Raw genomic sequence first — 14,515 nt, 5'->3', positions numbered from 1 at the left:
GACAATTTACTTTACCATTTCATAAAAAATCACAGTATTAAATACATTTGTCGAATAATGAAAAGAACACAAAAAATAAGTGCTTGTTCACCCTTACAATACGTCGTGGTGCATCTATGCTTGCAATTACTTCCAATCAGAATGTAGACCGAAGAATACTTAACTCATAAACTCTATGTTAACGGAAATACTTGACTCATATATATATATATTTTAACAAACTATATTATTTAGACTAAGGAATAGAGAAGTGGGTAAGCCTCTGTTTGGATCCAAATTTACACCATCGGCCCGTGTAATCAAGGCCGTTAAGTAAACATAGTTCTCAACCGTCGGATGGAAAAGTGGGGATAATTTTTATTGTTAAAGGATAATATTATGATTTTTATCATAATATTTATCGTTTAAAAAATTATCTTGATATTTTCTTGTACAAGATGAGGTGCAAATTATATCTTCAAAGTGAGCAGTACAGTTCAATTTAATTTGGGGTTCTTGGGATTTAAACGTGTGGTAGATTAGAGCATCGGAGTATTTTATTGCTATTATCCATTTAAAAGTGGGTAATAAATGGTGGATAAATGTTGGTGAGCACGTAGCTCGGAATCGATCAAGATGGTTTGTTGAGATGCATGCATGATGCATGGATGTGATGAAATTATGAGATAAAATGAATTTAATATTCATTTAAAGGAAGCCTAGGAACGTAGGTCTTTTTGGTGATGTGATGATAAGGTAGGCTAGGTTTTTAATGCTTATTTCTTGGGTTGGTTCCGTGAAGATGGATGGAGGAAAGCAAGTGGTGAAGCCACGTCACCAAAGATCAAATCCTTTAAAGATCAAGTCACGTCAGATATGGGAATTTGAAATAAGAGTCAGGCGGTGCCAAGTAAGTACATCAGTCCTATAAATACAGATGCAATGGCAACGGAAGAAAGTCCCCTGCAAATCAATACAAAACTGCCCTGCGCAAACTCAACAACTTGAGATTTTTTTCTTTCTTTTTCGCTGACACATCTTCTGTTGGCATCAACAGCACTGTGAAAGCAACCGGTGATATCTTAAGTCGGCATAGATAGCTCTGTCACCGTAGAATCAGCCGGTCTCGCAGCATCTTCCGTTGGCATTAACAGCACTGCGGCGAGGACGGTTGATTACCTATCCAAGTCTCGGTCGAGAAGGATTTATGAATCCTTATTGGTCGAGGTCATCTCATCAGCCTTCTCGGCAAAGTGAGGTGTTACAGTTATTACATTCGGCACATTGAGAGCCGAATTTGATATTGAACTTCGTAAGAATAGTAATCTTGTCTTCAGGTTCGAGAGCCCAAGAGGCCGAGACGTGTTCCTTTCTCGGCCACAATCGCAAGACGCAGAAGTCAACCGCGCACCCAACGCAACATCAACAAAATTTACTCCTCGGCCGAGCTCGGTCGACGAGTTGGCACGCCCCGCATTCACCGAAGGACGTAGTTAGCTTATAGATTACTCGGCCTGCGCACCACGTAGGCTTGGTAGTTTCTAGGGTCAACAACCTCATAATTGGCGAGGCATAATAATATAATTCAAATTCGTCTAGCGAGAATTGAACCTAAAACCTCTTACTTATAAGTAAAATGAAATATCACTAGACCGTAGTAATAAGTGACTTGACTAAAAAATGCTGACGAATGTTTCTGATAAATACTTGTTCAGTCTTTGGCGTGGTTCGCTCCCGGCTCTTGCTGTGATCTCCTCCCACTGTTTGTGCCTTAAACCCACCCTCTACGTCTGCCGCCCGTGTGGGAGAAATAAACCACAATCCCTACTCTTTGAAATTTGAACTCTCTCTCTCATTCACTCACATTTCCCCACCCAGTCAAAACCCAAAGTCAACATTATGGACTTCCACCACTTAAACCACAGCGCCAACTCCCCTGCATCCTCTGCCTCCTCTACCACCACCGCCACCGCACCCAACCCTAACCCTATTTCCACCTCCAACTCCGTCTCTGCCGACGACCCCATGCACTCCTGGTGGGAGTCCATCTCCAAAGCCCGCTTCCGCATCCACTCCTTGTCCTCTCTTCTCGATTCTTCCCTCTCCCAATCCCTCTCTTCCCTCGCCGACTCCGATCGCCCCGCCCTCTCCCTTCTCTCTTCCCTTCAATCCTACGACGCCGTATCTTCTGCCCTCTCCTCCCCTCTCTCAGGCTCAGGATCCGACCCCCTCTGTCAGTGGCTTTACGACACCTTTCTCTCCTCCGACCCCCATCTACGCCTCGTCGTTTTCTCCTTCCTCCCCCTCCTCTCCGGTCTCTACCTCTCCCGAGTCCACTCTCCCTCCTCTGACTCCCCCTCTCTTCCCTCCCTCGCCGGCTTCGAAGCCGTTCTCCTCGCCCTTTACGCCGCCGAGACCAAGGCTCGAAACGGCAAGCCCGTCGTCGTTTCGATTCCCGATCTCTCTCAGCCCTCTCTCTACCACACCCCTCGCCTCAACAAGTCCAACGCCCTCACTCTCTCCACTGCCCCCCACCAATCCATTGGGGTTTTGTCTCCGCCGCTTGAGCCCCAGGTCGCGGTGAAGTCCACGAAACGTGCCTGCATCGTCGGCGTTGCCCTCGATTCCTATTACAAGCACATTTCCCAGATGCCCACTTGGTCCAAGATCGACTTTTGTCGATTCCTAGCTTCTTGGGCCGGCCAGGATTGCTCTTGTCTGCGACAATTCGGTGATGATGATACCAACGAGCCGGATATGAATCCGGGATTGTTCTTAGAGGGCGCCAATGATGAGATCGACGATGTGACCGAAGAAATGGGTCAGTTGACGGTGAGAATTGAGAAAACTGGTAGCAATGGTGTACATTTGGAGTCAAAGGGATCCAGAATTCCATTACCTTGGGAGCTATTGCAGCCTGCATTGCGAATACTGGGGCATTGTTTGTTGGCCCCATTGAATTCTCAGGATGTTAAGGATGCCGCTTCTGTTGCAGTAAAGCGATTGTATGCTCGGGCGTCTCATGATTTGGTGCCCCAGGCAATTTTGGCTACCCAGAGTCTCATTCAGCTTGATAAGAGGGCACGTGAGGCTGCCAATAATTCTGCGGCTGCTAATTCGTCTTCAAATGCTAACACCCCGAGCAAAGCTAAAAAACCCGAAGTTTATTTGGTCTCAAAATGAGTAAGTAGTTGGCTGGTTTGTATGCTTATTTGGCTTCGCACATTGGATGATGTATAGCTATATATTCAACTGTTGAAAGCCTTTGCTGTCGGTTAATGTTATGTTCGTCAGTCGGTTTTTTGTGTTTGTAGATCCATTCTAGTGACGTGTAGCTTATGATTCATTGATAAAGGTTTTCTTGTGGTGAGTTAAATGTTATGAACTATGCCCTTGTGTATTTCGTTAAGGCTTGTTTCTTATGTACATGCTCTCAACTTTCTCGAGCGATGTATTGTTTTTCATTGATCTTGTACTCGCGAAATAGACTGAAATGTTACCTTCTGAATTATAATGTATGCAGTTTAACATTTAGTTATGTTTGCGTTCTGTTTTCATCTCGTCATTGTAATGCATTCTGATCCTGTATTGTCATCTAATTCAGTGATGCTCTATTTGTTTTTGTTTTTGGCATGCGCTTTTCCCTTCACTGATACACTATCTTGTGACGGCTGATCTTTTCAAACCAGTAATCATTGTTCTAAATGTCCCTACCCTAGGCGTTAGGTGGTTAACCACCGTCCCAATTAATCTCTAGGCGGCTGACCACATCTCCGATTAATCTCTAGGCGTTTAGAAAATAAGAAAGAGCGCCCATACTTGCTTAGGCACCCACCTAGACCCGCCTGCCTAGGCGGTCTAGTCACCCGCCCAGCCTGCCTAGACGGTCTAGTCGAGCTGGTCTGTTCTTTGACTTTTTTTATTGTATTTGTTTTTATTTAAGAAAATGACTTAGGTAGAGGTCGCACTTGGTGCGATGGCAAGTGCCTTCGCCCATGAGCGGTAGGTCTCGGGTTCGAGACTTGGGAGCAGCCTCTCCATAAATGGGGGTAAGGCTAGCTGACATTCACCTCTCCCAGATCCTGCGTAAAGCGGGAGCCTTGTGCACTGGGTACGACCTTTAAGAAAATGACTTAGGTCAAGACTCTTGCTTAGACAAAAAATAGATAAATTTCATTTTGTATTTTATTTTTTTAATCAATTGTGAGAAGCTTGTTGGATACTTGTTCCCCATGTTTTCAATATGTTCTAATACTTTATACTTTATATATGATTCTATTTTGTAATTTATGTATCTTAAGACAATTATGTATTTTTTTTTAAAAATAGGTAAACACTTATTTATAATTTTGTATGTTATATATAATTAATTTAATTACAATAAAAAAAAATAAGAAAGAAGAAAGAAGAAGCTGCCTAGGCTCTAGCAACGTTTTGGTTCGGAACAGAAATGTTATATTCATCCCCATAATCATGAAAATTAACCATATCCTTAACCGCCAATTAACCATCAGGAATTATCCATAATTATATCCATCGGGTAACGGATTCCCCATCGGTTAACGGTTATACTCATATTCTTCAATACAAAAAATATATTTGTTTAATTGACGCATGATAATTTAGTAAATATTAATTTTGTCATTAAATATTTGATGTATAAGATGATTTAATGAATGGATCTTGTGAAGCATAAAAATTAAAGTTAAACATTAATAATGTTGGCTGATCTTTAATATCTTCCATAAGTACTATTGGTCTCGATTATTCATAGATTTTGATTCATATCATAACTTTTTAAACAACGCCCATAAAATGCAATTCACACAGTGCAACTTCTGTATTCTCAAGGTAATGAATTCAGTGAATAATATATATATTATATATAATTGTATATAAATACTATTATATTATATATAATTCGATTCGGATTCGGGGACGGATATGGATGGGGAACTCCTATAATCATATTGAAAACCATAACCAAATATTATTCACGGTTTTTCCCTATATCCAAAATATACCTAAATTTTCATACCTAAATCCAATCCATTCGGTTTGTTATCCACGGTTATCGGTTTTAACGGTTATAATTGTCATTCCCAGCCTCTAGGCCCTTGCCGCTGCCGGACTTAAGAACCTCATATGTTGGTTTGAATATGTAAATCATTAGCTTTTTAAGTTGACGATTTGTGGGAGACACCAAAGTCATAGTAGCACCATATCATTTTAGGCTTGTTGACTGGTTAGCCTGTGTGAAAGCTTTTCTTTGGCTTTATATTGGTGCATACTGGCCTTCATTAGCTAACTCCTAACCTTAGCCTTCCGGATTGCTTGAACTTCTTGGGTGAGCTAAATTGGTTCATTTTGGACTGACAAAAAGTTGTCTCTCTGTCTGTAAATAGTCAATTTATCATATGGGGAGCCGTGGTTCCAGTGAACCGGGGGGTTTTATCATTCCTTTTGTTTGTTTCTGTGGGGCTTATGTTGAGTAGACTCTTAGGAAGAATTCCAAAGGTAAATTTATCATTGTGAGAAATTCTGAGACGCGTCCATGGTTAGGAAACCATGGAAGTGGTCATAGGCTTTAGCGGTTGACTATGGGAAGACAATTCTCATGGTTAGGAAACCATCTCTTTCTTTGTTCAACGTCTCATTCGTTTTATTATTTTCTGATAAGTACCAAGGCATTTGGGTTGGATGTCATGGACGAACAACTTTATAGAGTTGCAGTGTGGTCAGAGTCTTTTGGGTAATGGGGTTGATAACGAGGGATTTTCTATGATGCTCATGAGTGTCGGATACTCATGGTTTTTTAAATGTTACATCCTTAGTAAAAAACTTATAAACAAATATTTAACGGTTAAAAATTCAAAGCATCACTTACTCCATAGCACCATAGAGTTTTTGTGATGAGCATAGAATCTCATGAAATGTGTTGTACAACACTAGTTCTCATTGTATGTTATTTCTTTTGGGTGCAAAGTACTTTCTATCGGAGCAATTTTCTTTGCGTAGTAATTTTAATCGTTCCAATTAAGGACTTGGCCATATATTGAGTTCCACTTTCACACGAGTAACATATACTCATTGTGTAGAGAAAGTTGGTTGACTAGCGCACATCCACCCTCTCAAATTGGGTGGGACATGCGTGACTATGTTACGATTCTGATGAGATTTACTAGTAGCTAAGTGGGGTTGTGATCGGCATCAATTGGCTTCTTGAGTGGTATTAGTGTAATAAGGTTGTTAGGAGGTTATTGATATAGTTGTAATTGGATACGATTAGTTAGGGTGAACAGAAACTATATAGTGAGGTTTGTAAGAAACAGAAAAACAGTTATGAAATAATATTGGAATTCCTTTTGTTCTCTCTCTCTCTCTCTCTCTTCGAGTTCTCTCGTGGCTTCTTGGAGTTAAGGTCGATCGAGGATCTATCATTGGTATCGAGCTAGTCTTGTTCCTCCATCCCTTCTCTGCTGCCGTATGACTCGTACATCGACGAAGAAAGCTATGGAATCACAGAATCAGCTTGCTGCGATTAACAGCACTCTCGCGACACTACTGCAAAGGTTTGACGCCATGGAAGAGCGTCAAGGTTCGTCGGATGCCCGAATCGAGAAACTTCATCGCGAATTTTTGGAGAAAGGGGTATTGGGTCCGGGCGAGTCATCAGAGGCAACTCAATTTGACCCCAATTTGCATGATGATTCAAGAACCCAGCATCTCAACCGCCACGATTTAGGGTTTCAACCACGACCTCCTTTGGTTAAACTTGATTTCCCTCGCTTCCAGGAAGGGGATGATCCTCTGGGGTGGATTTATAAGGCAGAACATTACTTCGATTACTTTGATATTCCGGCCGACAAGAAAGTTCGTATGGCTTCTTTCCATATGGAGGGGGAAGCGCTTCAATGGTTTCAATGGGTTAATTGTGTCAAGAATTATCCTAAGTGGGAAGATTTTACAAAGATTTTCTGCAGGGAATTTGGTTCATCTGATCTCCTCGATTGCACTGAAAACTTGGTGAAGCTTCGCCAATCTGGGCTGCTACGGGATTATATCATGGCATTCCGGCGGTTAGCAAATCGGACCATCGAAATGACTCCTGGTCTCTTGAAAAGTTGTTTTATTGGGGGATTAAAGCCTGAAATTCGCCATGATGTCAAGATTTTGAAGCCATTCGATGTTCATGAAGCCATTGCGTACTCTCAACAGGTTGATGCCAAATTGGCAGAGTTGAAGGTCCGATCTTTTCCAAGAAATTATTCTTCTGCACCCCAGTTCAAGCCTCCACCATTATCTGATATCACTAACACACCAAAGCTTGAGCATTCTTCGAGATCTGAGCAATTTAGGCGTTTAACAGCAGCGGAAATTGAGTTTCAAAGAAAGAACAAATTGTGTTTCAATTGTGATGAAAAATTTTCGCGGGAGCATGTTTGTGCGGGTCCAAAACGGCAAGTGCTACTCTTGGATATGTATGATGATGGAGACCTTGTAGAGCACCATTCAGAGACTCATGACGAGCCTGAGGTTACTGCCTGTGCAGTTTATGGGATGCCTGCTCCAAAGTCCATCAGAACTATGAAAATACAAGGGTTAGTATTCAATTGTCCTGCTATTTTCTTGGTAGATTCGGGAAGTTCACATAATTTCATTGATATTGCACTGGTTAAACAGTTGAAAGGTCATTTGGATACTACACACCCATTTACTGTGAAGATTGCAGATGGGGGATCACTCACTAGTACGGGTTGTTTAGCTAAAGTTTCTATTAGAATACAAAATTATGCTGCTGTGCTCGATTTCTTTGCTCTTCCCTTGGGTGAATGTGACATTGTTTTGGGCGTCCAATGGTTGAGGACATTAGGACCGGTGTTATGGGATTTTGAAAGAATGGTTATGCAGTTTGTAGTGGGCAATACCACTTTCTCCATATCCAGTCCTCATTCTCAAGAGCCTCAATCCATTTCTTCCTTACAAATGGACAAGTTACTATCTCAGGATCATTGTTTAGGCGCTGCCTTATTTGTTTTACAAGTTAGTGCAGAACACTCCAGTCCAACCAATCACTCTCAGTTGACTTCCCTCCAAGAACATGATCTGCAAGTTTTGTTAGCACAGTATCAGCCTATTTTTCAATCCCCATCTGGCCTCCCTCCATCACGATCACAGGATCATAGGATACCATTGTTGCCAGGAAGCAAACCTCCGAGTGCTAGACCTTATAAGTATGGCCCTTTTCAAAAAACTGAAATCGAGAAGTGTGTCAAGGAGCTTTTAGATTCTGGTTTTATAAGGCCAAGCCATAGCCCTTTCTCATCTCCAGTGCTCTTGGTGAAGAAAAAAAGAAGGTACTTGGAGGATGTGCATGGATTATCGGGCACTCAACTTACTTACCATCAAGGACAAGTATCCTATCCCATTAATTGATGAATTGTTGGATGAACTTTTTGGTGCCACGTATTTTTCCAAATTAGATCTTCGGTCCGGTTATCATCAAATCCGTATGTCCCCCAACGACATTGAGAAGACTGCTTTTCGAACTCATGAAGGCCATTATGAGTTCCTCGTTATGCCTTTTGGTCTCACAAATGCTCCTGCATCTTTGCAGAGTCTGATGAATACAATTTTTCGGCCTTATTTACGGAAGTTCATCCTAGTTTTCTTTGATGATATTCTCATCTATAGTGCCTCTTGGGAATTACACTTGCATCATTTGGGTCTTGCCCTCAGTTTACTCCAAGATCATCAGTTGTTTGTGAAAATGTCCAAGTGTGCTTTTGGACAAACTCAAATCGAGTACTTGGGCCATGTTGTTTCTCAGAGGGGAGTCGCTGCTGACCCTTCAAAATTGAAAGCTATTGCAGATTGGCCTCTGCCTACTTCTGTGAAGGCTTTAAGGGGTTTTCTTGGCTTAACGGGGTATTATAGGAGGTTTATTCCTCACTTTGGACGAATCAGTGCACCCTTGACTCAGCTCATAAAAAAGGATAGCTTTACTTGGAGTTCTGCAGCCACTGATGCATTTCTGGAACTGAAAAATGTTATGATGTCTCCTCAGGTTTTGGCACTTCCCAATTTTTCAAAACCATTTATTATTGAGACTGATGCCTCGGGTACTGGAATTGGAGCAGTCCTGCAGCAAGAAGGTCGACCTATTGCTTTTCTTAGCCAAGCTCTTGGACCAAAAAATCGGGCATTGTCTACATACGAAAGGGAGATGTTAGCTGTGTTGCATGCAGTTAACAAGTGGCAATCCTATTTGCTTGGGAACCACTTTATTATCAAGTCAGATCACCACAGTCTCAAGTATTTTCTTCAAAACAGAGTTAATTCGCCTATCCAGCAACGATGGGTCTCCAAATTACTTGGATTTGATTACGAAATCCAATACAAGAAGGGCAGCGAAAATAGAGCAGCTGATGCTTTATCTCGGATTCCTACAGTTCCTTCTCCTCATGCTGACCTTGCTCTAGTTTCAAGTCTCGTTGAGGACAGTGATCCGAGTGATAATGCTACAGTTCCAGTGGAATGTCTCGATGTCAATAGTATGCTACTCGCATTGTCGTACCCTTATATGTCTTGGATGGATGATTTACGACGACACATTGAAAAAGATGACTGGATCATACAGAAATCTCGAGCTGTTGTACAACCACCCTCTGATTCTGCACCGTTGAATTTGCTTAAATACCAGATTGATAATGGGTTTTTGAAGTATAAAAATAGGATTGTTCTCAGTCCTACAAGTCCATGGCGATTTAAACTCTTTGAAGAACACCACTGTACACCATCTGCAGGCCATAAAGGTTTTCTTAAGACCTATAAGCGGCTATCTCGTTCTTTTTATTGGGAGGGTATGAAGAATAATATCAAGGAAATGGTTGCTGAATGTGATATCTGTCAGAAGAATAAGTATGAAACACTTGCCCCGGCTGGACTTCTTCATCCACTTCCTATCCCTCAGCGAATTTGGTCTGATATAGCTATGGATTTTATCACAGGGCTTCCTCCTTGCAAAGGAAAATCAGTTATCTTTGTCATTGTCGACAGATTCTCCAAAGCTGCCCATTTTTTACCATTAGCTCACCCATATACGGCTCATTCAGTGGCCCAAATATTCACTGATCACATATTCAAATTGCACGGCATGCCTTCCTCTATTGTTTCGGATCGAGACCTCGTTTTCATCAGCTCATTTTGGCGAGAATTTTTTAAACTCCAAGGTTCTAAGCTCTGTTTTAGTTCTGGGTTCCATCCTCAAACTGACGGCCAGACTGAAGTTCTAAATCGATGTTTGGAAACCTATCTTCGCTGTTTCTGTAGCTTACAACCTAAGCAATGGTTGAAATGGCTTCCTTGGGCAGAATGGAGCTACAACACATCCTACCATTCTGCAGCTAAAATGACACCTTATGAAGTAGTGTATGGTCAGTCACCACCCCGTGTTCCACTCTATGAATCAGGCACGACAAAAGTTGATATGGTGGATCACTGTTTGCAAGAGAGAAACCGTGTTTTATCACTCTTGAAAACTAACTTGGCAGCTGCTCAGGAACGGATGACAACTCAAGCCAATAAGCACAGAACTGAACGCTCATTTGATGTCGGGGATTTTGTTTATCTCCGGTTGGTTCCCTATCACCAGAAATCCTTAGCTTTGCATCCTTTCCATAAACTGCATCCTCGCTTCTATGGTCCTTTTGAGATTCTGGCTCGCGTGGGTTCTGTGGCATATAAATTGAAACTTCCACATCATTCTAAGATTCATCCAGTCTTTCATGTTTCCTGTCTCAAAAAGAAATTAGGGACTTCAGTTGTTCCTACTATTTCTTTACCATCTATTCATGATGTTGGCTTGATACACGAGGACTCAGCATCTGAGGCTCTTTTGGGATCGCAGATTGCCTCCATTCCTGCCTTACAGCCTTGAGGACAAGGCTCATTTCAAAGGGGGGAGTAATGTTACGATTCTGATGAGATTTACTAGTAGCTAAGTGGGGTTGTGATCGGCATCAATTGGCTTCTTGAGTGGTATTAGTGTAATAAGGTTGTTAGGAGGTTATTGATATAGTTGTAATTGGATACGATTAGTTAGGGTGAACAGAAACTATATAGTGAGGTTTGTAAGAAACAGAAAAACAGTTATGAAATAATATTGGAATTCCTTTTGTTCTCTCTCTCTCTCTCTCTCTTCGAGTTCTCTCGTGGCTTCTTGGAGTTAAGGTCGATCGAGGATCTATCAGACTAGGGCAGCTCTGCCCTCTCAAACTAGAGATTCTATAGGAATTTGCTTAGGCTCAATTCGGATTTGCATAGTTTCTCACATGTGAGTCATCGACTAGTTTATCGTTACCATTATGTAATCAGCAATAATACAAATATCCACACTTCAGCTTGTTTCTTCATTACGCTCATGACCTAGATAGGGTAATGTCGAAGGGGAAATAACCAAGTTTCAAATATTTCATTTGATTCAAATTCGAAACTAAAATTCCAAAAATACATACAAAAAAAAAAAAACATGAGAACTATAAAAGTATATATTATGTAGAGAGAGTCACGGAAATGAAATACTTTTGATCTTTGTATAAATGAAGATATACAACTCCCATAATTTTGAAATTTTAAAACTAATACAATTCGTGAGATTCCACGAGTTTATGAAATTGCGAAATTGGAATTAACATCCAGTTCCAAAACTTTTACTTTTTGGATTGAAATTATAAAGAGATATTTCCTATCGGATTCATCCGAAAATGCGTACCAACTTGTTGGTCATCATATGTTGTTTCAGCACGCTTTCAATCTCATAATAATTACATCTTTGGAAAATTTTGCAGAAAGCGAATAATGAGCTTCGAATGCCAATGCTTTTTGGTCCACAATGCAACACAATGAGTGCGTTTTGGACATATAGAGACTTCTAAAACATTAATCCTCTACTTATTTGGTAGACTTTGAATACAACAACTTTTAGGAGTCTGAGCATACAATGTTGTACTTGTACATGACAAAATTCCATGCAAGGATGAAGATGTTTTCTTTATGTTTTTTTCTTTTAATTTATAATAAAGAGTGAACTGCTAATTTAGTTCTTAAATTATCATCTCAATGAATTATTAGATCCCTAAATTATTTTTTTCAGCAAAATAAGTCATTGAATTCATTAAAAAAATGCTAATTTCATCCCTAATATTATAGTAAAAGCTATTTTTTTCCAATTTTTCGTCAACTTAATTCACATGACACATTTGAAAGGATATTGCAGCCATTTTCTTGACTATAAGCCTTTAATGTTGCATATAGGTTGTGAATCTAACGTCTAATTACCTTTCAAAGTTAACTTCATACACTCTTTCTTTGGAAAAAAAAAAATTAAGTCCTTAAACTATGAAAAGTACTAATCTACTCTCTACAGTGATAACATGCAAATCATGTGACTTAAATTGACGAAAAAGTGAATACAATATATTCGAATCTAATATTAAAGATGTACTTTTAGATTTTACAAGTTTGAGGACTAATTTTTCGGAAAAAATAACTTAGGAACTTAATTTTTACTCAGATTAAAATTTAAGAACTAGATCGACAGTTCACCTTTTAATAAAAAGAGTATGAAATGTTTTATAGACACTTGAATGAAGCACATAACGAGTATTAAAAAGTGACATCTTTTATCATATTGGAGGATCTAGCCAAACTAGACAATAACCGATGGACAAACGACAAAATCTTGTCATGTCGTAATTCATGTTTTTGTGGAGTCATTGGCATTCTCATTTTCATATTGAATGCGGTTTATTCACTGTCACTTCAAAAATATTGAATTAATGCCTCCGATCACAAATTACCATCTTGCATTAAGTGATTAGTTTTGCACTAATTTGATTAATTTGTTAAAGAAAAAAAGCAAAGGTTCTTGAACACTGATTAAGATATATAGATGAATGTGTGAAGGTAGTAGCTATCTTGATTGGAGGCTACTTATTTCTTTATTAAAAACCCTCTTTCTATATATATGATATGTCAATTTGTTTCCCATTAATTTCGCCAATGAAAAATAAAAAAATAAAAAAATAAACAAAAGAAAATATAGAAGAAACACAGTATTGAATACATACAAGTCACCTTCTACCACAGATGAAAATAAGTATTTATCTTACACCACAATGTAAATTCAAATCTGATCGACTTTTTAATCTAATAAATCTATCGTTTCTAAAAAAAAATAAAAATTTGACCTAAAGAAACACACAAATCTTAAAGAGGCTTTTAGGGATTTGTTAATTGACTTGAACCCATGTTCACGTGATTCCTCCCAACCACTCCTCCTTGTAAAATATAACCCCACCACACTAGACAATTCCAGAACATGTCATTATGATCACCACATCGTTACTCAAATTCTCATTCTGTTCATGTTGATTGTTAAACGTAATTATTTAGTATCAAATTCGTTATTCATATTAATTGAACTTAAAACTCTACCAAACAGGTTAACTATAGTCATTGTTTCACTGGTCTTTAATTTTTATCTTTTATTAGAACGAATATTTCATAATGTATACTTACCAAAAATGGAATAAAGAATGAACAAGAGAACTTACAAATACGAAAAATAAGAAGAATCAAATAAGCTAGGGAAATTTAGAAAAATAACCAAAATTTAGACCTCATATAGAATTATAGTCATACTTTTAATTTTATTATAATTAGAACCAAAAGTTGATATAAAAATACTAATATACCATTTTAACAATGAGGGAAGTAATTATGCCCACCATTGCAAAGATTAGAGCGGTAACCACAAAACTCGTTTTGGTGTTATCTGATTCCAACACCTTTTATTTTGGAAATTAACTCCGCAAACAACTAATCCACAAAAAGCACAATCCTTTTTCTATAAATCTTGTTACAGATCTGTTTGGGCCCAAAATAATGGTTTGGGCCGAGTTTAGAATTGTTCTCGGCCCGGAAGCCTTGCTCAAGGGTCGCTGGGGGTCATTTGGTTCATGGGCTGCATAGCCAAGGCCACCTGTGTCCTATCAAAAAGTGGAATACTCCAGATAAAGAGGAAGTGGGTGAGTTCCATTGTAAGACGGACAGATGGGGTAGTTGAATCCTGATACAAGAAGGAGTCTCAGCAGGATGAGGATGCTGAAACTTGGGAATGAATGCGGCCTGATTAGGGGTGGAGTTCAAAGTCCTAATAGAAGTAGGACTGGCCGAGATAAGATTGGATCCGGGTAAGGAGTCCTAATCCGAATATAGTTTTGATTCGATCAGAAGCAGGTTTGTTACTATAAATAAAGGGAGGAGTGCATCATTCAAGCATCTCTAATTTAATACACAAATTGCCCTGCACAAACTCTCTCAACAGCCTTGAGATCTTTATTTTCTCTTTCCGGCAACACATCTTCAGTTTGGATAAACAACACTGTGAAGGCAACCGGTGATACCTTCAGTTTGGATAAATAGCACTATCGCCGTAGAACCAGCCGACCACGGAACACCTTCAGTTTGGAAA

General features: G+C 39.6%; 1 protein-coding gene and 1 long non-coding RNA gene across 2 annotated transcripts; both read left to right on the top strand.

The window, feature by feature from the left end:
• The first annotated feature begins 253 nt into the window (after positions 1 to 253).
• On the top strand, positions 254 to 4,199 carry LOC126622121 (uncharacterized). The gene is made up of 2 exons (XR_007623338.1): positions 254 to 331; positions 3,941 to 4,199. It is a non-coding gene; the product is annotated as an uncharacterized LOC126622121 (long non-coding RNA).
• LOC126622107 (uncharacterized) lies at positions 1,743 to 3,517 on the top strand. Its single transcript, XM_050290765.1, has one exon. The coding sequence runs from the start codon at positions 1,879 to 1,881 to the stop codon at positions 3,160 to 3,162; it is 1,284 nt and encodes a 427-aa protein (XP_050146722.1). The 5' UTR covers positions 1,743 to 1,878; the 3' UTR covers positions 3,163 to 3,517.
• Positions 4,200 to 14,515: the final 10,316 nt, after the last annotated feature.

The sequence above is a fragment of the Malus sylvestris genome, chromosome 5, assembly GCF_916048215.2.
Source record: "Malus sylvestris chromosome 5, drMalSylv7.2, whole genome shotgun sequence".
Classification (NCBI taxonomy): Eukaryota; Viridiplantae; Streptophyta; class Magnoliopsida; order Rosales; family Rosaceae; genus Malus; species Malus sylvestris.
Note: the sequence above shows the minus strand (reverse complement) of the source record. Positions and strands in the feature narration are given on the sequence as shown.